Genomic DNA, 25,521 nt, shown 5'->3' with positions numbered 1-25,521 from the left:
TTTCTTCCCAGGGGTTGCCCCCACAGCTCATTCCAGTTAGCCCCAGAAACCCAAACCCACTTTAGAGTTCCTCTTACTGCAAGTGACATTATAGACCAGGGTTGCTGTCTGCCTCTCTGACAATATTGCCAACTTCATAAACTTTTTACATTGGACAACCGCTGGGAAATTCCAGGCTGGATATCCAAGCCGATCTGGAATGGATTCTGATTGCAGTGATGTACAGCACACAGCTAACTTGGAGGGGCAGTGACAGCAAGATGGCCAAAGCCCTTTAACTATAGGAAATGAAGGTTATTCATGCTCATTTAGGTGGATGTGAGATATGTTCTTAAGCACCATTACTGGACTCCACACCTGTTGGCGATGCTAGCATAGAATTCTGACACAGCCCCTTCTAGGCCAGTTGGAGCCTTGCTAGACTACTTGCAAACCTGAAGGTTAGACGTTGTTAGGGTGGGCAATTGATTACAGCTCTGAAAGGTTGATGGAAGTTGACTGCATGGGTCACTGGATGAAGCACCAGCCTCTTATCTGTGGCACCTGGCTTCAAATCTAGTTGACACCCTAAACCTCATGGTAGCATTATCATTCAGAACAGTTGGCAGTCTGCTCCCTGCTATGGAAGGACCTAGGAATGAGTTGTTAAAAGAAAGCAAAATGTTTGTTATCCCTGGCACAGGTGACCTTGCCAGGGCAGAGTGGAGGTCACTGGCTGCATCAAAGAGGGTGAATGTGCACAGCGGGTTCCTGGCCCATGCATGATCAACTTCCATCACATCACTACCAAGTCCATTAACCTTAAAAAAGCATGCATGCTCCGTGTATGTTGCCAGAGAAAAGGAAACTGTGGTAGGAGGGATGAAGGAAGGGGAACAGAGGGCCAACCACTTCTTTTAAATATGCCTCTTCAGGGATAGTTATAGTCCTAAATTTCCCTAGTGACTCCTCTGTATATTTTTCCACTATGTACGCCCACACACCACCTCTTGAGGTACAAGTGTTAAAACACAGGCCTCTCCTGAGCAGACTGAGTGCTGCCTGTCACCCCCAGTCCTGGGAAGGGTTGAATATGCAGCTTGACTTCCCACGGGAGGAAAGTTCCATTTAGTGCCACAGAAAAAGGGACCATTCGGCAGCTGTGAGAGGTTATTTCACCTCTGATCACTGTAATTCACTGATGTGACAGGTCGTGGCAGAGCTCCTGGGTGTTCCCATCCTGAACCTGCCTCTTGCTCTAGCAGAAATTGTCACCCACTCCAAACACTGATCCAGTCCCACAAAGTACGGAGTGCTGAGCACCTGCATCTCTCTTCGGACTTCATTAAGGTTGCAGGTGCTCAGTACCGGATCAGGCTCTGTGCAATGTTTGTGTCATAATGGTGAACGAGACCCAGCAAACTCATTTCATTTATCACCTAAATCCCCAGTGAGAAAAGTTTAATTGTTTTATTTTTTTCTTTAAATCAATTGTTATTAAAAAAATCTGTCTGCGGGTCTGGCGTGAAGCCAAAAAACCTGAAGTCTTTAAAACACCTCTGCTTTAAACCTTCTCCTCTCGAATTCAGATGGAGTGGAGAAGGGCTTGGATGTTTCCCATTCCCCATTTGGGATCTAAAAAGATCTAGAAAATATTCTGAAATACCAAGCCTAGTCTAGGTCTGAGTGGAAATGAGTGTGATACATTTCATGGGACAATCCAGGTGGAATTGCTTGACCTTAATTTGGAATTCCCTGGACTCACCTCATTCCTTGGTGTCACTCCTGACCAGCAGCCATGGAATGGTCCCAGTTACAAACATGGGGCTGTGCTACAAGAAAAACCCTCTTTAGAGAGTATTAAAGTGCCCTCCTTTCTCTGCTTAACAGCCAGGAATAGTGTCAGTGCTTGTCCTATAGCAATATCTGCCCGGGTGCCTTGCAGCTCGTTTGCTTAGCGTAACCCTGAATGCCCCCTGTGCTGTAATCTGCTTAAAAGAATGAGTTAGGAGTGCACCATAACCCCTACCTCGCTGTATAACTGCCTTCATGTCATGTTAAATAAACTCACCATGTCGATCCATGTTGGCAGCGAGTGGGGGGGGGGGGTGTTGAACCACAGAAGTGGTTTCAAAGGAACATCTTGCAAGCCAGTGCCTTCTGGGCCTGGTAGAAGCTCATGGTTGGGAAAATTAAGGCATCGTGACAGCAGAGGTCGGGTCTGGCTCACAGGCAGAGTCAAGCTACGTGTGGTGCCAGCCTGGTGCTGGCTGTTAACGCTTCGCAGGCAGAAAGCGCCTCACAGAGAAAAAGGAAATAGTGGTGTGTTGAGACCGGCTTCCTGCAGCAGCGAACCTGCAGGGTGTGGAAAGGAGTGGGGAGGGTCGTTTTATATCAACGGCTACAAATAACTGTTCCCATGCTCGGGACTTCCATGCTTTAGACCAAAAACAAAGGAGTGGCCTTACAGAGGGACTTCCATCCTGGATCAGACTTGGACAGTCCAGACATGAAGGAAAAGTATCTGGTGGGTTCCCATATGAATCTGTCTGATTATTTGCCAACCTTGGCTCTGAACAAGAGCCCTTCTTCCTGACACAGGCCAGCTTGACAGTGGCCATCACCGTCCACAGTCGCTGAAACTGTTGTGCTGTCCCATCTTGTGTCTCAAGGCTTCAGTCCAAGCTGGAGTTAAATGGGAGGATGGGCCAGGAGGAAGAAGGCTGTTATTACATAAGGCTAATAGCTTTGATAATCAGCAAACCAGACACAGGATAATGTTGACAAAGCCTAATGTAACCAGACAATGCTTTTATGTTTCAACCACTGATTTCCGGGGGGGGAGGGGCACAAGCCTAGTGTGGGAGAGGAGAGAAGTGAAGCAGGAGGGGAGTGTGGGGGGGAGAGGTTTCAAGAACCCAAATCCTCCCCATTGTGAATGTCCTGCAAGTTGCTCCCCCCTCCCACATGCTCCTTTGGTGGTCCCTAATGCAGATTCCATGAGACAAGCTCACATGTACAGGCTCAGACAGTAGCCTGGCAACCAAGCTTCTCTCTTCTGCACACACAGTACTCAGCGAACCCCTGAAAGTTCACATGGTGGCTCCTCTGCGCTGCTAGGAACGTGTAGCCATCTGATGAGTGAGAGAAAGGGGTATGCTGGGAGTAAAAAAAAAAAAAAAAAAACCCCAAGGGAACAAGCAGAAGAATTAGAGTAGAAACCAAACAAAGAGGGAGAAAGTGGGATGAGAGAGAGAGAACAGAGATGGGAGAGACAAGGAGGAATGGGGAGAGGAGAGGTGGCATCACTATACTAGGGGCATGGTAAGTGGGGAGATGGGCAGAGAATGGGGGCACTCATCTCTCAGCCCATCACAAGGGAGTGCCAACTAAAAGAACAACAGTGGGTGGGAACCACTGGTTTTAACAGAATGAATGGTTCTCCCTGCTGCACTGGACTCATTCAAATAGCACTGAAATTCAGTGGGGCTTTCTCAAGGCTGGGCTGAGCCTAGGGGGATCCTTCCCACTCTCCACCACACCTAAAAGAGGCAGAGGCTGGCCCTGAGAACTGGGCACCGCTTTGTCACTGGGGCCGGAAGTGCCTGGGGCTTTGTCTGTTGAACCCCTTGAGAGGTGAGTGAATTTCATTGTCAGACCAGGAAGCTGGGCAGAAGAGAAGCCGATTCTGCTCCCCTAAAACCTCAGGTGAGCAGTGGGTGGAGGCGCTTGGAAAGCTGTCTTCCCCACTCATCCCTTTGAAGTAAACGATTTAGTGGGAAGGGGTCACTGTGCTCTCAGTTTCCGGCAGCCTATTGGAAATGTGGATCAAAATTTGCCATTCTGGTTGTGCAGCTTAGGTCCCTTTGGATGGGCAGCAAGGCCAGCCAGGATGGGAGAGTGGTCACAAGCCTGCTTCCCTAAAACTACCACAAGGGCAAGGCTTCTGCATGGCTTCAAGGAGCTCCTTGTTCTCTCTAAACCATTTGCTGTTTTTTATGTCTCATGAAATCCTTCCCCTTGGTGTGCTGGGGCGGATGACTATGTTTCTTTCCTTCCATTAGCATCATCACCATCATCATTTTCACCTTTTGTTTTTAACTTTGTTTTTCCTAACAGATAAAAGAGTTCTAAGCGAACCCAAAAGTCACTGTAAGTCCTCATTTCATGGCCACTTTATTTCATTGTGATACATTATTTTGTTTGGTCATTGGCACCACTGGTGTCAGGCTGGAACTAGAAAGCTCCATCTCCAAGGCTTCTCTATGGAGTTGCTCCAGTGAGCGAGGGAGGAGAGAGCTGAAATACACCGCAAAGGGTTAGCAGATGTTAAAGGGACAGTTACTCCATCCAGCTTGAGAGACCTAAATTTAACTTTTATTCTGCACATCAGTTTCTCTATTTAAATGGGCTAAACTTTATTCTCAGTTACAACAGAATATATCCAAAATCACCGAAGTCCATGAAGTTATTCCAAAATGAATGAGAACAGAATTTGTATGTATACATATAAAAAAAAGTTGGAATTTTTGGTTTGTTTTTTTGCTTCTAAGAACAAGTGCTTAGATTCCCCCACCCTGAATTAAGACCGGTGCCACCAGTTTGTTCGTTTCCTAGCCCTGTTGTTAATGCACCCAGAGCAACTTAGGAAATAATATAAAGTGCATCCGATGAAGTGAGCTGTAGCTCACAAAAGCTTATGCTCAAATAAATTGGTTAGTCTCTAAGGTGCCACAAGTCCTCCTTTTTCTTTTTAAGAATTTTGGAGTACACTATAGCTCTGAAATACTTGTGTTCTGTGAACATTTTTCAGCTGGGAGACAGATACAAATCATTTCAACTGTAGCTAGTCCTGGGTGGTGTCCTATCTCCCTTGGCAATCTCTGTGAAATCATTCCCCTTCTACAAAAGTTGGAATTGCAAACACTTTGGATCTTTCAGGTTTTTTGTGACTGTAAGTTCCCAGCTATTCCCCTATCATCAAAGTGGAATGTTTCTGCAATCCCCCTGCAGAAGGAATTCCCCTGAGGGCAACTCCTGCTCCCATGCTCCCCCCCACAAATATACCCCAGAAATAAAAACTGGCCTTGGTTCTGATCCATATACGTGGCACAGGCCCTGTACAGGTTAGAAACTATGAAGCTAAATTAAACATAATCTTAGAGCACCTGGAAATCAGGAAAGGAAAGGGGGAAAAAAAGAGGGGGTAAGGTAGAGAGCATGAGTGTTCAGGCCAAGCTGTTTGATGTATCTGGAATAATTTTCCTGGAGGCAATGTTAAAATAAGACACATGTGTATGTCTCAGAAACAGCAGCATCTAATTCTCTAATATGGCCTGACTCCACGCACTTGACACCAGTCAATGGTGGGTGGAGATTCTATCTTTGACACTAAAATATGCTGGAGGCAAGACACTGATGCTGCGGGATCCTTGAGGAGTTGGAATTCCTTCCCTTGGCAGAGGGGTGTAATCTGAGCTCATGTGAAATCAAGGGAGCAATTACCCTGGATAAAATAGGGTTTAATTTGCTATTGAAGAATGAAAGGAAGGGAGTGAGGGATTTTAACAGCAGTCAGTGACAGAGGCAGAGATTCATGGGCCTGGTTCAAGCTTCCTCAGTCCTAACATTTGACATTCCCAGGCTAACATGACACACATTGTCTTAGGTGTCCTTGTAGGCAGCACCAGCTGACCAAATCACCAGAGCAGCCATTCCAGAGCAGTTGGTACTTTCCTTCTCTGAGCTGACACATCTACTGGTTTGAGATGGGAGCAGATGGAAGGATGCCCAGTGATCGCTTTATGGCATCTCTCTGTGCACTATCCTATTAGCTCATTGTCATCTCTTCCATGTGCATGCGTATCTTCTTTCAAAGCAGATTTCTTCCTTCTCCCTGGACAGGGGATCCCAAAGATCAAGAGTCATGCTGGGTGTGGGTATGTCTACACACACACACACACACTGTGACTCTTGATTTTGGGGATACAGATATGTATATCCAACATGTTGCTCTCACTTTTGGACAACACTTTGAGCCCATCTGTTACCTAGTTGTGCCAGCCCAGCCTCCCCTGCCCAGCATTTGCCAAAAGCTTGGGTTAATCCTAGAATTAGTGGTGTCTTTTGTGCAAAGATAGTGGGTTGATCATGCAGGGATCCAGCTGTGGGTGACACAATTCTGACTGCAGATTCGTGCAAAGCCCCCCTTTCCTCAGTTTCCCTTTTCTCATTTCCTTCTTCTAGTGTTGGAAACCACGGGGGATGTGGCCCTATACGCCGGTCTGGTTGTAGCCATCTTTGTTTTCATCGTCATCCTGATGGCCATCGGAGTGGTTGTGTACCGGCGCAGCTGCCGGGATTTCGACACTGACATCACAGACTCCTCAGCTGCCCTGACTGGAGGCTTTCACCCAGTCAACTTCAAGACCTCCAGGCCACATCTGGGTATGGAAATTGTATGGCAGGCCATGAATGCTCACAAAATTGGGGGTTGGGGTGCGGGAGGGGGTGAGGGCTCCGGCTGGGGGTACGGGCTCTGAGGTAGGGCTGGAGATGAGGGGATGGGGATGCAGGAAGGGTCCCTGGGCTGGGACCAAGGGGTTCGGAGGGCGGGAGGGGGATCAGGGTTGGGGCAGGGGTTTGGGGCGTGGGAGGGGGTCAGGGGTGCAGGTTCCAGATGGTGCTTACCTCAAGCAGCTCCCAGAAGCAGCAGCATGTCCCCTGTCCAGCTCCTATGTGGAGGCACAGCCGGGTGGCTCGGCACGCTGCCCCATCCACAGGTGCTGCCACTGCAGCTCCCATTGGCCGTGGTTCCAAGGGGAGCTGCGGGGGCAGCTCTTGGGGTGGAGGCAGCGTGCAGAGCCCACTGGCTGCCCCTAGGTGCTTACCTCAGTAGCTGTCCCCCCTCCAGCTCCTCTGTGGAGGTACTGCCGGGTGGCTCGGCACGCTGCCCCATCCGCAAATCAAGCAAGATAACGAGCTCATGTTTATACAGTGCCTAGCACAGGAAGGCCTTGATCTTGACTGGGGTCTCTAGGCACAACAGGAAAATAAATAATAAGGAAAGGGAACTGGTAGACAGTGTAAAGAACACAAAGCATTTCAGCTATTCAGCACAGAATGAAGTACCAGCTCCTTTGTGAGAGTAATAGGAGAGTCAAACTACTTTCAGATTCTTGTTAAACTTTCTGTACGTACACTATGATGCAGCTTCTCCTTCATTCTTGAGGTAGTTTTGATCCTGATTCTCAGTCCAGGCAGTCTCCTTTCAAGTAATTGATAAAAGGGAGACAGGTGTGTTCAAAGTCCATGCTCCAGTCTCTTGCTTTATAACCTGCTTCTCCCAGGGACATGTCTTACACATTCTGAGCCCATTGTTTCACTAAGGCTAGGTTTCCATGTAGGTCTCTTTTGATTTATGTTTAAATTCACATGTTACTGAAGTTTTTGCCTTTTTCATCTTTGTTCATCTTGCAGATAATCCCCAGTTGTTGCACCCTTCAATGCAGCCTGACCTAACAGCCAATGCCGGTGTATATCGTGGCCCGATGTATGCCCTGCAGGACTCCTCTGACAAGATCCCAATGACCAACTCCCCACTGCTTGACCCACTCCCAAACCTAAAGATCAAAGTGTACAACTCCTCCACAGCATCCTCCTCCCCCAGGCTGAATGACGGGGCAGACCTGCTTGGGGCAGTGCCCACGGGCACCTACCCAGGGGACATTGCCAGGGACAATCACTTTATGAACATAAGGAACAAGGCCATGGGCTCTCAGCATCTCCTCACCCTGCCCCGGGAGCATGGGAACAGTGCCACTGGCACATTTGGCTGCTTGGGAGGAAGGCTCACTGTCCCGGACACAGGTAAGCGCCATAGTGAGAGGTGCAGCTGTGGTTGCTGCTGTCCCAGTTGCTCTCTAATGTCAGCTAACTTACAGTTGAGTAGTGAGGCCTTGTGGTGATGGCCTCTGGTTTTGAAGACAGTGTGGTGCTGATTAGAAATGAAAAATGGATCTGAATATCCCTTTCTATAATGACGTCCCCATTAAGCTGCCGGCCTGTGTATCTCCGTAAGATAGAGTTGATGGGAATCAGTCACCATCATGAGGTGACCATCATTTTGTATTTTTGTTACTCCAGTTGTAACCTGTTGGAGAGCACTGGAGGAAAATAAGCATCGCACTTCTTGTGCTAAGGGTTATCCTGTCTCTGAATGCTGCCTGACTGCACAGAGTCTGGCGTGATTTCCGTCTTGGCAGGCTAGAAAGTCTCTTAGGCCCTACCACAAATTCAAGGGTAGCTGCTTTCAAATCATATTGGTGAAAGCATCTGTGCCAGTAGCTGAAATAAACCCAACACATGATCATTTCACTGCACTTGCCAAATTACAGCTCATAGGCCTTACCCAGCTGCCTATGAAGGTACCCACTTCTGATACAGACAGTTCAGCACAATGATATCTGATTTCCAGCAGCAGCAGTCCCAGATCCTGGGAAGCTTTGGATTAGAACACCAGGAGGCCTCAAGTTCTCACACCACTGTCTGCACCCAAGGGAGGCCCCCAATTCAGTTTGCACAGTGTTCCCACCATTTGAAATTAACCCCTGAGGAAACTGGCTGTTCTCAGTGGGGTTTCACTCATTATTTCCTCACTGTGAAGAATCCCCCCACCTTTTTTTCCCCCCCAGGAGTGAGTCTGCTGGTGCCTCATGGAGCAATCCCACAGGGGAAGTTCTACGAAATGTACCTGATCATCAACAAGGCAGAAAACACACTGTAAGTAGAATGTACTGTACAGTGTGCTGCAGTCTGCCATCACTGTAACTACCACCTGAAGGAGAAAGCATATCTGAATTCCCTCTGCACCGTCCTGCATCTCAGCTCTCATTTCCTGCTACTCTCTCCCAGGCCTCATGCCTAACCACACTCCATCTGTCTCTTTTCCTATTCTCCTCTTCACAGCTTCTTCAACTATGCCTTTTACACCTAGGACAGCCTCCCTTCCTTCCTTTCTTTCTGGGACAATCATCTACCTTTGCTTCATTCAAATCTGTCCTTAAAGCATTTCTTCCACTAAGCTTCTCAATTCTAGCTGCCAAAGAAAGAAGAATTTATGTTTCCCATCATTAACAATAAAAAAGCAGTGCTTCCTTGTGGTAAATTTCACCTGGTGCATTCTGTGTCTGAACTGGATTGCTGCGTATATGTGATTGTGAGCACTTGGAGTCAGCTACTATATCTTCCTCTGTGCTTTATAGATCATTGAGCATTTTCTCCGGTGCTCAGTAAATAACAAATAAGGGGTTTTTACTCCGGCACCCAAAAATGCAGAGACTATTGCTGGCGACATAGGGAAGAGGAGAGAAAGCAGTGTGTCTTGCTGTGCAGTTTGCTGATGCTGTGCAGAATGAGTTCTTTTGCCACTTGTATTTGTTTTGTGACCCATTGTCAGGGGATTTCTGTGCACCACCTGGGCCTCTCATGAAGGCGGTGAAGATTCCAGAAGCAGTGGCTACACTACAAACTTGGAATCTTTTAGACACTTGTCTGTCCACTGTTCAGTGTGTGTCCTCTGTCAGACAACTCCCTGGCTAGCTCTTCTACAGTATTTCCATAGGCCAGCCGAACTCCTGGTAATAAACACAGTAGTTCGATTGCCAGTAATTGCTCATTGTCATCTACAGAGGGACCCCAGTGTCTTTAACCACAGTAGAGCTGATTCTCCACTCCATGACATGTGGTTGTAACTCTGCTGGTTTCACAGTGTGGGAATCAGGCCCGTTAAGTTTAGGGCATGCCAGGTTGCCCCTCTTCTCAGTTATGAGCAGCACATGTCAGCACTGTGCAGGCTGGCCTTCTTTCTTCAGGTGCATGACTTGGCTGGCATAAGCTAAATATTTCCTGTATGTGTTTATTCATCCCCTCCAGCTTACCTTCAGAAGGCACACAGACAGTATTGAGTCCCATGGTGACCTGCGGACCCACTGGGTTGCTCTTGTGTCGTCCAGTCATTCTCAGCATCCCCCATTGTGCGGACATCAACTCCTCAGACTGGATTTTCCAGCTGAAAACACAATCCCACCAAGGAAACTGGGAGGTAATGTGCACTTTAATAATACAATGGAAACAAAATGTCGTCACAGAGCTCCTCCTCAGTCAGCAGAAGACCCTGGAGGATATGTGGGAATGCAGGCTGCAGAGCAGGTCACAGCAATTCCAATCATAGCCTTTTGGGGAATCTTCATTGTCAGGGAAAGGATAGGAGTTCAGATTGGGTGAGGAGGTTGGTTGTCAGGTTTACTGTAGGGATGGAGTGCTGTCTGCGTGGAAATCTCACAGCTGTTCTCATGCTAGCTTGCTGCAGCACTACAAAAAGTGCAACAGTGAATGATGAGCGGAAACTTTTCAGTGCCTATGCCGAACAAATTACTTTGGAGCAAAAGGGCTGACCAGGAACCTTCATTTTTAATCCCTCCCTTTAGGAAGTTGTGACCCTGGATGAGGAGACCCTGAACACTCCCTGCTACTGTCAGCTTGAGCCGAAGTCTTGCCATGTTTTATTAGACCAGCTTGGCACCTATGTTTTTGTGGGAGAGTCCTACTCCAGGTCAGCCATCAAGAGACTCCAGCTGGCTATCTTTGCCCCTACCGCCTGCACGTCATTAGAATACAGCCTCAAAGTGTACTGCTTGGAGGACACACCAGATGCACTGAAGGTAATGCTGCCTGAGAGCTTGGGGTCACAAGTAAGCAACTCCCCACTGTCACATTTTTCTTCTCCGGCCCCTTTTTAGTACCTGTGGATTCATAAGATTGTATCACCGTAGAGCAAATAATGAATAATCACTAAGCTATAAAAACTAACCAATTTATTAGAGCATAAGCTTTCGTGAGCTACAGCTCACTTCCTCAGATGCATATCGTGGAAACTGCAGTTTCCACGATATGCATCTGAGGAAGTGAGCTGTAGCTCACGAAAGCTTATGCTCTAATAAATTGGTTAGTCTCTAAGGTGCCACAAGTCCTCCTTTTCTTTAAGCTATAAAAATGTTTCTTTCTTGAACGCTGACCATCTTGTCACTCTCCAGCTCTTTCTCATCCTAAGACTGCAGGGAAAAAACACTGATTAATTGTGAGCATGTTCTGCTCCATGACAGGAGAAAGCAAACTAGTTTAGAGCCTGGCAGTCTCAATGGGCAACAGACATAAATCCATTTTCGTTAGCTTGGCTCTAACGTTAGCCAATATATTCATCAGAGATTTTCAGGTAGGTTTATCTACTGCACTTGATCCAGAGCTGGTATAATCCTGAGGGCTTTGGAATCTTTCCATGAAGTGATCTGTAGCCTGAACTATGCTTTGAGTAGGTCACCAGCCCACAGGTTTGTTAGTCCTTGCACAAATTTCTAATTATGTAGGGCCAGACCACCAGCTGGTATAAATCAGCATGGCTCCATTGACTGTGGTGGTTTATACCAGTTGTGACTCTGTTTCACAGTAGCTGGTTAATATCAACCTTGCTGTGCATGTAAGTTTACTTATGAATACTGCTCTTCCAGCTGCCTCAGTCTCTGTATCTGGGCTACAAATTGCTTCAGCCTGCTCCCGCCATTGCTTCCAAATGTGGTCATGCTGGCACGCAAGATGCTGTGTGGTGTCTCTCGGAAAGATCTGGCTCCAGGGAGCAAACAACCTGATGCAACCCTGTGAAAAATGACCAAAGTTAAATAATAAGCATGTTTACTGTGTTCCCCAGAGATCAGCCATAACATTTTCCATGGTCCTTGGAGGAAATAGCAAGGGGAAGGGAGGATGTTTCATAACCTATATTGTGTGCTGCCTTTCTGCAGAGATTACCCAAGGGCTTATGTCGTTGTCACTGCTGGAAGATTTTTCTCTCCTTCCTGTGCTAATCAACCCTAAGTTGATATACCATGATAATACTCAGTTCACCACAGCTCCCACTGTCCCTGGCTTAGACACATTTTCCTATTCCTACCTGAGGATTCCTTGTCTGTCTAACTGTCTGTGTGGTATATAATAATAATTAATAATATTAAACTTAGTTCTTGTAAATCATCTCTCATTGTGGGTGCCTTGGGACCTTCGTGCTTGTTCCAATTATTTCCTGTGTTACTTTCTTGCTCTTGTTGTGATCTCTCTAGATGGAGTTCCACGCTTGACAATCTTATTGGATCTTATTTTTATTATAAAAACAACATTGTCTTACACTGGTAAAATAAAGTTTAAAGTGGTGATGAAAAAAGAACATGGTAGAAACCAGCAGGTTTCTCTTGAACTGAAAATAACTCTTGTGATTTGGGTTGTTGTTGAAGCAGAGCAGTGGTATTAACATTGACAGGCACACGCATACTTGTTAAAGTGGCCCGCCTGTACATATTAATGAAAAAAGACCTTCAGATTACCTGAAAAACACAGTAGGTTCTAATGTCGAAAGCCAAAACAGAGTTTCTGGCCTCATTGTGTTGTGTGCTGTCTCGTTAACTCTTACATTGCAATCAGCATCATTCTGTTTTCAAAAAAGAAAAGGAGGACTTGTGGCACCTTAGAGACTTACCAATTTATTTGAGCATAAGCTTTCATGAGCTACAGCTCACTTCATCGGATGCATTCAGTGGAAAATACAGTGGGGATTTGAGCATGAGCTGTAGCTCACGAAAGCTCATGCTCAAATAAATTGGTTAGTCTCTAAGGTGCCACAAGTACTCCTTTTCTTTTTGCGAATACAGACTAACACGGCTGTTACTCTGAAACCTGTCATTCTGTTTTCAGTTTCTAAAATATCCACGGGATGATTTATGAGGTTGCACAGACTTTCACATCTAGGTTACTCAAATCCAAATCAGGATGATAGTGACTGAAAGTCGTTCCCATCTGATGACTATTTGATGGCCTCTGTGAAATGAGTTGGTGGACTCAGTCCAGTTTCTGGTGAACAGGTGTCAGCATCACACAATGTACTATCATAGCTCTTAGCAGACAGGCTAAGAATGGAATGAGGGAGAAAACTGCATTCCCATCTCCCCCTTAGAGGTGATCCTTTGAGTCAGGGTTTAGTTATATTGCCCAGGCAGTATCTGGAAGCTTGCACTGTTTTTTTTCTTCTTTGGATAAGTGGAAGAATTTATTCTCCAGGGCTGTCAATATGGCACGTTTCACCAGCAAAAAAATTCATTTTTTAAAAATGTTAATTTATCGGGGTCTAGCTTAGAGAGCATGTGTTCTGTAGAATCAGAGTAACTTTCAAATGATCAGCCCTTCATCAGGGAAGTAACTGACCCTGAAGAAGGCCCTGTGGAAGCACAGCAAGGGCTGTAAGCATTGCCTAGTCTGTTGTGTGTTAAAATATCACTTTAGTGCAGGATGCTGTACTCTTATTTTGTCATTGTGCAACTGTTGCAATTCTTAAGAGACATGTCACACCGTGAATTTGAATTTCCCTGGGTTTTGCTGATTGCGGGGGCTAAACTTGGTGTCATTCTTCTTGTCATTTCAACTCTGGTTGGTTGGCTTGCATTGTGGCACCAACCACTATCCATTATGTCAATATCTTCAGAACATACTAAACTTGAATGTAGTTGTTGTTTTTGTATTTTGTAGTTTTTTGGCAGAGTTCATTGAATAGTGTGGACACTGCGTTGACCTAGCTCTGCCTTAAAAACTCATGTGCTCCACTCGATAGCAGTGACCTTTGATGTCATGGCTTCCCATCCTCTGTCTGCCCCATAGGAAGTGTTCGAACTGGAAAAGACACTGGGTGGCTACCTGATAGAGGAACCCAAGCCACTACTCTTTAAGGACAGTTATCACAACCTACGCCTCTCCATCCATGATATCCCCCACTCGCTGTGGAAGAGCAAGCTGCTGGCTAAATACCAGGTGGGTGGCCAAGTGGTAATACGAGTCATATGGAATTTTCATGTGTAGCAGTCCACTGGAAGTTTAGCTACTAGTGCAGAGGTTGGGTGGCGGGGGGAGAGGACGGACAGGGCGGAGTGATCCAAAGGTGCCCCCAAAAGGGAAACTTTACTAAAATGGTCCCTATAGAAACAACAGCTATGAAGCAATTATTCATCCATCTGTTTGTAGAAAAGAACACCCATTCACACAGGGACCCATGTGTCATGGTCACTCATGCATAATTAAGCAATAACACATGAATGACAGTGTATGTATATTGTGTGTGAAATATATATATATGTTTAAAAAAATATTTGAATGCCAGCAGCAATCCAGGCGCTAAAGTACGTTTATGTTTGGATTATGCTTTAAGTGATCTGATATAGATCTGTGATGATGCCTTTGATGGTGATAAGTAAGCAATGTTCACACTGTTGTGATCCAGTAATCCAGCACCTTGCCTACTCACTCTCTTATCTAGTCAAGATTTAGGGCTCACCCATCTACCCGCCGTTATCTGCTAAGAGAATGATATATCTCTCTGCTCTCTCCGGCTGTCTTCTAAGGCAGTGGCTCTCAACCTTTCCAGACTAATGTACCCCTTTCAGGAGTCTGATTTGTCATGTGTACCCCAAGTTTCACCTCACTTAGAAACTACTTGCTTACAAAACCAGACATAACAATACAGTTTGTACTGACTTTGCTCGTGGTTTTTATGTAGTCTGTTGTAAAACTAGACAAATATCTAGATGAGTTGATGTACCCCCTAGAAGACCTCTATGTACCCCCCAGGGGTATACGTACCCCAGGTTGAGAACCACTCTTCTAAGGGAAGGAGAAGGCAGCAGGGGAATTTTCACTCACCATATTTGACTCAGGGTCCCAGAATGACAGCTGGGTCACTGTCTGTCAGCTTTCCCTGTCCTACCCTGCACAGAATGATTCCCATCTCCTGCCAGTCGAAGTAGAAGCTGGGAAACCTAGAATATGACTTAAAAGCAAATCTATATGGTATTTACTGGGCTGCATGGTCATTGTTATGGTTGTTGTACAATTAATTGTCAGGCACCTAGAACCTTTTGGGGAGGCATTTTAAAAATTTACCTCTTAAAGAAATAATAAAATAAATAATTTCAAATATGAAAAAACCAATGGATTTTAGTCAGGAAGCCCTTCCTGTATTTATGAAGGGTTCTTGCGGTTTGTGTAACATTCTACTGAACTAATCTGCTGTGACAGGAAATCCCCTTTTATCACATCTGGAGTGGCAGCCAGAGGGCTCTGCACTGCACCTTCACCCTTGAGAGATACAGCCTGGCTTCCACAGAGCTCACCTGCAAGATCTGCGTCCGGCAGGTGGAAGGGGAAGGGCAGATATTCCAGCTGCACACTACACTCGGAGAGGTGAGCAAAGAGAAGGGGAAGAGAGCAGGGAGGCTGTGCCACTCATAGTTATAGCTGGGAGGACAGAGGAAGGAGCAGGGTCTGATGATAGCTCTTCTGAGGGTATTGACCTGAACTCCCAGGGCCTGATTCTGAGCTGAGTTTTACACCAGTGTAATTCTGTTGACGTCAATGGAGTTACTCCTTATATGTGTGGTGTAAGTGAGACTGGCATCAGGCTCTCAACTAGCTCAAAGAAAGCTGGTGCTGTTGCCTCAGGGGTACACTTCCCTTTTTGCCACTCTTGTTAAATAAAAGAATAACAGCACCCTATTTCTTTAAATGTCCCTTGCCGTGCTGCTGCTGTTGCCATAGATAATAACCTGGGATCACTGAGGCTCAGCTTCAGCCATCTGTGGATGTGTCCACTAGGCTCGTTACCAAGGAGGAAGTCCTCCATCCTCTCTAGTAACAGAGAAGACTAGAAATGGTCCTCAGATGTCCTCCATGAATCCCTGTATTTAGAGAAGGGAGATTTTCTCTATCTAACGTATCTAATTAATATATCTATTTTATCTAATGTAGAGGTTGCCCATCACCAGGGTATCTGAGCCCTGCTTTTACCACTATGGATGCCATGCTACATTAACATCTGTGTTGGCCATGGCCTCCTGTTTCTTAAGTTGGTGGTTCAATCAGAGATTTGTCTCACAGTTGGTGGTAACTAGCTCCCTTTGTGATTCTCAGGACAATGACCAAGGCCTGTAAATTGAACTACCCATTTCTGCTCAGCGGTGGCCCCTGGAGAGTCAGTTTGTGGAATGGCAAGGCAGTGTGGGGAAACTGGCACTTTTGCTCTCCCTGCCAGGACTAGATAAATAGTGAACTTTCAGTATCTAGGTCTGTCAACCTGCCACCTTTCAGCACTGCATTCACTTAGAGAGAGAGAAAGAGAGAGAGGTACAGAGAAAAGCCCATTGAACTGAATCACCATCCAGTTACAGCTATTGGTGAGATACCAGTAGACTGTGGCAGTAACAGCAAAGGGACTAAGTTGTGATAAGAATTTGTTACCCTGCTTTTGAAAATATTGATGAGACCTTGATTTTTGGTACATGAGCAACCTCTAGAATATTCACCTGTGGATCACGAAATAATAGCACATAACCTCTACTGTGTACGAGTTCTGTTTCCCAGAGTCTGTTTTGGGGATGATACTAAAATGCCAGTCGGCACTTTCCCCTCTCACAGCCAGGTGAAAGTGTGCGCTAACCAATGAGATGGGAGTGAATGAAGAGGCCGAGGGCTGGGCTTTGGTAGCCAGTGCACTTGGAAGAGTCACTGGGAATTTCAGGGCTTTAATATTTGTGCAGCCCTGAAAATGTGCTCTGATGCTTCTGGCTCTGCTTCAAATTGTTTAGCCACATGCACTGATATTTGGAGGTTGCTTCCGACTGGGTTCACTGAAGGGACCCTCAGGGGAAGAGCTTGGTGTCACTAAGAACTAGCTGCTTCACTGTTATTCTTTGTGGCATGTTATCCACCTCTCTCTTTTTTTGTTTCTGTTCTTAGGCAACCGTGCCTAATGCATTTTAGTGAATATTACCATCTTATATCTCTCTCTCTGTGTCCTGATCTCTCTCTCTCTCTCTCTCTCTCTCTCTCTCTCTTTTTTTTTTTTTTTTAATTTGGTCTCTCTGTGATCCCAAGTTATCTTTGCTGCTGGATAGTTTTTGAAAGCACTGCTGAAATTCCACATAAAGAAACACAATCATCCCTGCTCTTGGGCAGGAATGCACAGACCCTGAATTGTGGGCAGGGTATGGCGACAAGGGAACACACAGTGCAGGCTGATAAAGGAGGAGTTCTCCATTGAAATATTTTTTTCTGAAAGCATTCTGAAATGTTTTTTCTCCCAGAATGCCAGCGCCTTTGATGCCTTCTCCTTGCACCATGGCAGTGCTGTGACTACCCAGCTGGGACCCTATGCCTTCAAGATTCCGCTGTCCATCCGGCAGAAAATCTGCAACAGCCTTGATGCCCCCAATTCAAGAGGAAATGACTGGAGACTTCTTGCTCAGAAACTTTCCATGGATCGGTGGGTTTCAGTTCACTGTATGGCACTAGATTCTCTGCTCTCACCTTCCTGCCTCAAACCTGTCTTTTGGGAAAACAGAGTTTTATATTTCCTTGTTACTCTGTACTCTCCCCACATTCTTCTCTGAGGCAGAGTGGGGGGGCTTGTGTGATCCAAGTATAGCATCATTATGTGCTGGGCGTTTAGTGTCCATTGTTTTACATTTATCAGAAACAGTCTGAAAGAGCGGATTTGCCCCAGCCCCCAGAAGGCGCTCTTGCAGCATTGCTAAGGCAGTTACTGACTCATGGGGCCAGCCTTGGAAAGTGATCAGTTTGCACAAGCCTTGAGGAGAGTGTCTGACTAACAATACAGAAACCTATCAGGGCTTTGCAGCCCACAAGTACAGCACTTCGGGAATCCAGCACTGTGTCTCTGATGACACGAAGCCGGCAAGCATCGAGAATGATAGTGGGCTTATAAGGGAAGGAATAGCGTGTGAAAGAAGACACAAAAATGAAGCACTGGTGACTCAGAAATAACACTGTGTAGCACTAGATGTACGGTCAGGAACTACTTTATCTTCGCAACCCCTTTGTGAGGTAGGGCTGTGCTATTATCCCTGCTTTACAGACGGGGAGCTGAGGCACAGAGACTGTGAAATGATTTCTATAAGGGCACACAGTGATTCAGTACTTGAGAGAGAATTAGAGCTCATGAGTTTCTGATTCCCAACCCTTTGCTCCTTCTGCTCAGCCACGATGCCTTGAGACCTGGAGGGTGGGGAAGTTGATATTCTCTGATGGGTTTGAATGGTGCTTCCCCCCTTTGATTTGTATTATAGAGCCCTGCGTGACGTGCATCCAGTTAGATCCTGGACTGGCAGAACATTCCTAAAATTCTGTCATGATTGTGCAAAGCAAGTGCCTCAGGCCAGGGACCTTGATGGCTCTTGAGCTGTTCTGTTTTAGGATCTCACTTTGGGGGCAGGGGTAAAGACAGCATTTGTAATTTTAATAAAATAAAATGTGCCTTGCTTTTCCATGAATGTTTTCTGCATCAGTGCTGTATAATAAATGTAGATGATGCCCTGAGGGGCCCTGCATTTCAATTATGGCATTTCCATCCCAGTGCACATCATTGAGAATTACCCAGATTTGCTCCAGAGTCTAATACCCTTGCCTCCTTTCCCAACACTCCCTTCTGCTGCCCTCAGACCATACCAATAGGGTAAATATCTTATTGCCCTTATATAAATCCATGGTACGCCAACATCTTGAATACTGCTTACAGATGTGGTCCCCTCATCTCAAAAAAAGATATACTGGCATTAGAAAAGGTTCAGAAAAGGTCAACTAAAATGATTAGGGGTTTGGAACGGGTCCCATATGAGGAGAGATTAGAGAGGCTAGGACTTTTCAGCTTGGAAAAGAGGAGGCTAAGGAGGATATGATAGAGGTATATGAAATCATGAGTGGTGTGGAGAAAGTGAATAAGGAAAAGTTATTTCCTTGTTCCCATAATATAAGAACTAGGGGCCACCAAATGAAATTAATGGGCAGCAGGTTTAAAACAAATAAAAGGAAGTTCTTCTTCACTCAGCGCACAGTCAACCTGTGGAACTCCTTGCCTGAGGAGGTTGTGAAGGCTAGGACTATAACAGGGTTTAAAAGAGAAATGGATAAATGCATGGAGGTTAAGTCCATTAATGGCTATTAGCCGGGATGGGTAAGGAATGGTGTCCCTAGCCTCTGTTTGTCAGAGGGTGGAGATGGATGTCAGGAGAGAGATCACTTGATCATTACCTGTTAGCTTCACTCCCTCTGGGGCACATGGCATGGGCCACTGTCGGTAGACGGCATACTGGGCTGGATGGACCTTTGGTCTGACCCAATATGGCCTTTCTTATGATGTTCTTATGTTAAATGTGTAAAGTTAGACATCAACTCACTCTCTCTCTCTCTCTCTTCGTTCACAGGTATCTGAACTACTTTGCCACCAAAGCCAGCCCAACAGGGGTGATCCTGGACTTGTGGGAAGCCCAGCACCAAGATGATGGTGATCTCAATACCCTGGCTAGTGCCTTGGAAGAGATGGGCAAGAGTGAGATGCTGGTTGTCATGGCAACAGAGGGGGACTGCTGATGTTACTTTCAAGTAGCTGGTAGTCTTCAGGCAACGGATGAGAAGGACAGAGTGGAGGGGGGAGAGAAGGAGGAGGAAGAAAACTAGTGAACAGCCTTTCCTGAACTTGTGGGGACGGGGCCAATTTCTACTTTGTGTCTGGTGGGTTGCTGATCTGTAGCTAGCAAGGAGGGGTAAAGGTAAACTCCTTCTCCCACTCCTCCCTCACCAAGTCACTATCCGCCTTAGAGATCCAACCACACCGTTTACAAGCAATCCAAGTGTTAAACAGGCTCTCTCCTCCTCCTCCTAGCCATCCTCCGGAGTGCGTCACAAGAGCAGTGCATCTTTGTTGACCATGATGACAGCCATTGGTGGAAGTGGGCAGCTGCTTCTGCCACAGCATGCAGGAATATAGGGCTTCTAGAGTCTGGGTTGAGGTTTATTTTTGTTTCATTTATTTGGGTTTTCTTCTCTCCTTCCCCACCCCCCCATCCCCCCGGTTCTTCTACTTTTATGGCATTTATGCTTAGAAGACTCAAGTACAATCTAGCCAAACTGCTTACTTCTCTCAAATGCTTCAGACAGCTTATTAAGGGGAAAAAAGGGAAAAAAACCCACAGTTTCTTAGGAAACGCAAATAATTTATTATCCAGATCTTTGGATGAGTCCTTTTTAAAAAAACAAAAACATTAAGTCTTTTGTGTGTGAGCAACAGCATCAGTCCGCTTTGCGTGAGAATGAGAGAGAGAGAGAGAGAGAGCTTTAAACTAAAACACTTGCGAAAATTAGTAATGAAAACACACACACAAAAAGTCAAGAACAACTTGTTTCCATATCTCTGGACCCTTGCTGAAGTCAGATTGGTTCAGTGCCTATAGACTCATGTGACACAGAAAGGGCAAGCTGAGCCCTCTTTGTAACATCTTGTTTGCAAATTCTCCCTTATGGCTGCAGCATAATGCAAGGAGGCCACTTAAGCAACCAGCTCACAGAAGAACAAGCCCATTTCTGGGAACAAGGTTAAAGGGACATTGTCGCTGTTTTCATGGTTTTCTTCAAATGGCAACTGAAGTCCTCAGCATTGTTACAGAAGCTGAAACCTCACACAGCCGTCTCCCCCCCTCTTTTCAGGGATGGTTCCCTCCCAACCCCATCTCATCTCTGTTTGAATCAGAGAGAAGAACGTGGCTTCAGAGCGTTAGCTTCTTTTTGGGTGCACCAGTGTCATCGTTTCAATGGAATGATAATGAACAAAGGAAACATTCAGCTGCATATCAGGGGAAAATGTATTCATTGTTGGAGTGTGGAAGTCTCTCCCAGAAAAAGCAGTAGACACCCTCAAATGTGAGATGTTTAAAACTAGACTGAAAGGAATACTCCTGCACTGGCAGGAAACTGGACAAGATGAGCGCTACTGGTAATAGTGGTAATGGGCCTTTTCCTAGTTCCTATGCAAGCAGTACAGCTCTGGGAGTTTCCTTTGTTAGAAAATTCACTAAACACACAGCCAGTAAGGGGAGGACAAGAGGCTACAGTAGCGGTTTGTTTGGTTGGTTTTTCTTCTCCTGAATTAAACCAACCTATGGTTTATATGGGTTGTTTAGGAGGGAAGGTTAATGCTTTGACACAGTGGTGAATTAACTGAAAGCTAGTTAGGATCTATGGGACAGCCTCCATCAGATTATTACAATTACGGGGTGGGTCACATTTTGGAGCCCAAAGTATTTAAGATCTGTATTTTTAGGGGGAAATTCTTTTAGGACATTTGGGAAAGAATGAAACTTGGTAGGATAAATAGACCTTCATATCAACAATGTAAATACACACACTCACTGATACTGTCGTGCACTAACATTCAGCAACATGCCACTATTCATAAGCCAAGACTGTAAAAAATGTAAAGACTGTAAAGTTAGGCTTCTAAATCTATATTTTGGCACTTTAAACAAGTGGGAGGAGTGTTGAGTAAGAAGGGGTTATTTTTACAAAGCAAGGTCCAGTGGCCTGGGATATAGAGGTTAGTTTGAGGACCACATCTTTTTAAAGTTCTTATAACCAAATCCATCTTTTGACTCAATCTTACTTTGATAAATGGATTGAAATATTCTTGGGCTGAACCCTGGCCGAGAGACCATCACAGTAGTGCAGCAAGTGGGAGAGGAGTTTGGCATGGTCATGCAGTGGTCAATGATCTGTAAGAGAGAGTAAACAGCACATTAATGAAATTTACAGATGATGCCAAACTAGAATGTGTTGCAAATACCAGTGAAGAAAGAGAACTAATACAAAGAGAACCCAGTGAGATTAGAAACACTGTCTGAAGATAGCAATAGGAGATTAAAATTGGAAAATGTAGCTGTTTTATCTGCAGAAAAAGATAATCTGAAACACAAACTCATTGGGAAAGAGAAACCTGGCAGGCACTAATGGTAAATGAAATTGTGGGATGGGGGAGATAGGAGAACACTGCAAATTCGACATTTGCAGCACTATGTGGCAGCAAAAATTATCAATGCAACACAATGGCATATGCAGTCAGTATTGAGTCATGAGGTCAGAGTGCTTTTTACAGCTACTGCTGTGGCATATTGCATGCAGTCCTCAGTGCAACAGTACCAGAAATACATTGACGCAACTGTAAGGAGATAGGAGAAGGGCAATAAAAATGATTAGGCATTTGATGGAGAAACTGAGAAAAGATTGAGAACTAAGAACCGACTCCTCAGGGCTTCTCTACACTTAATAAAATGAATTTGGAGTAAACCAGGGTGTGAATTTAAAGTGCAGTAACGATTCCTGAATAACTCCATGTGTAGACAAGCTGGTGTAAATTACCATAACTCCATTGACTGCAGTGGAGCTACATCGATTGAGGATCTGGCCCATAATATGTCAAACTTGACTAAAGGGTGTATAAGTCTACACGTATTTGAGGGGTGTAATCACCAAGGAGGGGAAGATGAACTATTGAGGGTGGCACAAGCAGATATAAGTAAGAGTAATGGAGAAATTGAGAAAAGGTGAGGAAAATTCCTAACTAATATCTATTTAGGCTGGGGGATTTGTGGATCATTTAAAATTACACTGGACAAATATTAGAATATGTATAGTAGAAAACAGTCCCTCACTGATCTGTCTGGGTAACCTAATTTGTCTCGGAAGGATGGCATGGAGCTCAGTGGTTCTCCCTCTTCAAACTTGGCAGTTCCTTCCTTTCTTTCCTTCTTTTCTACATTAAAAGGGCTCTGTTGAAGTGAAGGTTGGTTACATAACAAAGCTGATTTTAATTAAGGGGTATCCATGAACACAACATAAGTTTCATCTCCAGGATGTGGTATTTTAATGAAGGGAAAATATTCTGAAGGGTACTTTGAATAGCCACAAGTGGAAATATTTTACTCTGGTTGCTGCCTCTTAAAAGTTTCTCCTCCAGGATAAACATGTTGTGACACAAACAACAACACAGAATCATATTGGTGATGCTACTGCATCTGCTCTGAAATCCCCAATGCACTTACCACAACATCTTTGTGGCCAGTAATTTAAAACTGTACAGAATACAGTGAGCTTCCCATCATGCATTACCCCATTCTCCTCCCTCCAGTCCACCATCTGTGGTATGGCTATGTAGCTAAAGAAAAAGTAAACACAAACTCAGGGAGCCAGCGCATAATAAAAGAAGACATTGCCCTTACAAAGTAATTTGGTATTTCCTCAGGATCTAAACCTCCAGTTGCCTAATTCTTTGGCACACAAGTACTTGGAAGCCTGTTTCCATCTCTAATGCTTCCAAATTGACAGCAGACAGTAGGAAAAGGGACCCAGAGGGGAGAACACTGGCAATGCTTGTTCATCTACTTAAACAACCACATTGGGAGTGGATGGATTTATTGTACAAAGGTACCATACAGTGGCAGAACAAATTAACCCCAGTCTTGAAACTTGCTTGAAAAGGACAGTCTCAGAGCTTGGATGCTGGCCTACATGTAGGAGAGGCTGTACCTTCTTGCCTGATTTGTCAGATGAAAGCAATTCTGGGTTTTTTCTTTTAAAATACTGGGACCATTTTTATGGTGAAAACACAATCTGTTTTCTTCAGAAGTCCTTGTATAAAGAGTTTTTTTGCCAGCACTTCAGCCATTTTCTCCTAGGTATACACTTGTGTTGTGAATTTCAGTGTCATTCATGTAGTTCACAAACAGAAAAATCTTTTGTTTCACACCCAAAATGTGCATTAAATATTATGTATATTAAATTTCACTTTCCCCTTTTTTAATTGCAAAAAGCCTTTAAAACCTGGAAATCTGTGTATATCTGTAGGTAATATACAGATCTGGATATGTATCCAAAGTTTTGGATGTGTATCTTAATGAAACTTTTAAATCGTCTGAGTCTCAAAACTGACTACTTGGATAGATCAAATGCCCCAGTGTAGCTGAAAATATTTTTGTGTGGCTGTTTTAAAAAACTTACAAACCAAAAAAACTTCTTAAAGCAAACAGTGTGACTACACGGTACTCAGGAAGTTTGACAAACATGACCTTTCTCTATCACAATCCCATTTCACAATGCTGGGGTCTGTGTTGGAAGGAGAGCTCCAAGCTTATCTAACATTTCATTGTGTTATTACGTCAACAGGGTTTTCAATGTGTTGTGTTGACTTGGCTAGAAACTGAGGGCCTGATCCAGTTCCCCTTAAAGTCAGTGAATAGACTCCCATTGATTTTGGTGGGAGTTCAATATGGTTGTAATATAGAGAGAGTTCTATCAGTCTATGTGACTCCATTTCATAATCTGATTTGTTGAAATCTTGCTTGTAATCTGAACAAAATAAGCAAATATGGGAAGTAATGTAGGAGGTGATAAAGCACTCCGCTAATACACGGACATTTTAACATTTTCAAAGCTAACGTAAATAACCTGCCATTGTTTGTTTTCTTAGAAATTCAGTAATATCCATGAAATTTATCCTAAATGCTCTGCTCTTGGAAGACAGTTGTAGATTGTCAGTGTGTCTGACCCTCTCTCTCTCTCTCTCTCTCTGATTAAAGGATCACAGTGTGTCTGTCTCACTCTCAGCTCAGCATGTGGGTGAGATCAGGAGATCAATGTGTGTTTGTGTCCCCTTTTCTCTGAGCACAGAACCAGAATATCTGTGTATGTGCTTTTCTCTCTCTCAGATCACTGTGTGTGTGTGTATGTGCGTGCGTGTGTTTCTTAGCCTTTCTGATCAAGGGAGCGCTGTGTGTGTGTATGTGAGGGAGGGGAAGGGAAGGTATTTGCTTCTCTCTGATCAGTGTGTGTTGTGGCCTCCTCTCTGACTCCGTCTCTCTTGGATCATGGGATTATAGTGTATGTGGCGCTCAGATCACTGGGTCAGAGTGTCCAACTACTGTACATGCTGCCTTCTCCTTTGGTCATCTGTGTGTGTATCTCTGTCCCTTGGAGATGACTACACTATGATCACACAAAGCAGCTTTGTGATACTGGGCAGGCATTTCATAGTTTCACTGAAAAAAATCAGCTGTTGTTTCTCTTGTTGAGAGCGTCCATTCTCTTGCTCTGCATTCTATTTGCATATTTATATGTCCAGGGGATGAGTTTGACAGCATCCTCGAAACACACATCTGTTTATTCTGTAAACTAAGAACTGTAAATAAAGTTTAGCATTCCTATTGTAACAAAGTAATTTTTATGCAATAAATTATATTTCCTAGTCTAATAAAAAATGAAATGTGGTTTGCTTCTTTATTCCTGTTTCAATTCCAGGTGGGTTTGGCTCCAGCAGGTCTTATTTCTAGGAAAATTTAATCTTGGTTTCACTGCCCAGCACTCTCTTCCTGCCATCTCTACAGCCCCTTTCCAGCCCGCTACTTGGCAATGGCCTTTCCAACACTCCTTCTATCCATCCCCATCTGCAGTTGTCAGTCACTGCTGGGAGAAGACCTCCTCAGTGCTGTTCCAGCTATTAGATGGAAGGGAGAGTTGGACTGGAACTTAACTGTGGGTGGCCAGTGTGGGCTGGTGAGA

General features: G+C 44.9%; 1 protein-coding gene across 4 annotated transcripts in view; it reads left to right on the top strand.

The window, feature by feature from the left end:
* Nucleotides 1-25,202, top strand: part of UNC5B (unc-5 netrin receptor B) — a 151,599-nt gene extending 126,397 nt beyond the window's left edge. Inside the window, exons 8-18 of one of the 4 annotated variants that reach the window (XM_073353569.2) lie at nucleotides 2,423-2,506; nucleotides 4,099-4,131; nucleotides 6,226-6,426; nucleotides 7,459-7,848; nucleotides 8,673-8,760; nucleotides 9,913-10,081; nucleotides 10,467-10,700; nucleotides 13,735-13,884; nucleotides 15,145-15,309; nucleotides 17,208-17,386; nucleotides 19,344-25,202. In XM_073353569.2, coding sequence (XP_073209670.1) covers nucleotides 2,423-2,506; nucleotides 4,099-4,131; nucleotides 6,226-6,426; nucleotides 7,459-7,848; nucleotides 8,673-8,760; nucleotides 9,913-10,081; nucleotides 10,467-10,700; nucleotides 13,735-13,884; nucleotides 15,145-15,309; nucleotides 17,208-17,386; nucleotides 19,344-19,509 — 1,859 coding nt within the window. In that variant the 3' untranslated portion in view covers nucleotides 19,510-25,202. The remainder of the gene's footprint in view (nucleotides 1-2,422; nucleotides 2,507-4,098; nucleotides 4,132-6,225; nucleotides 6,427-7,458; nucleotides 7,849-8,672; nucleotides 8,761-9,912; nucleotides 10,082-10,466; nucleotides 10,701-13,734; nucleotides 13,885-15,144; nucleotides 15,310-17,207; nucleotides 17,387-19,343) is intronic. The other 3 variants (XM_073353570.2, XM_073353572.2, XM_073353571.2) reach the window with 3 other exon arrangements.
* The last annotated feature ends 319 nt before the right edge of the window (nucleotides 25,203-25,521 follow it).

Source organism: Lepidochelys kempii, chromosome 7 (assembly GCF_965140285.1).
Source record: "Lepidochelys kempii isolate rLepKem1 chromosome 7, rLepKem1.hap1, whole genome shotgun sequence".
NCBI classification, from domain to species: domain Eukaryota; kingdom Metazoa; phylum Chordata; order Testudines; family Cheloniidae; genus Lepidochelys; species Lepidochelys kempii.
Note: the sequence above shows the minus strand (reverse complement) of the source record. Positions and strands in the feature narration are given on the sequence as shown.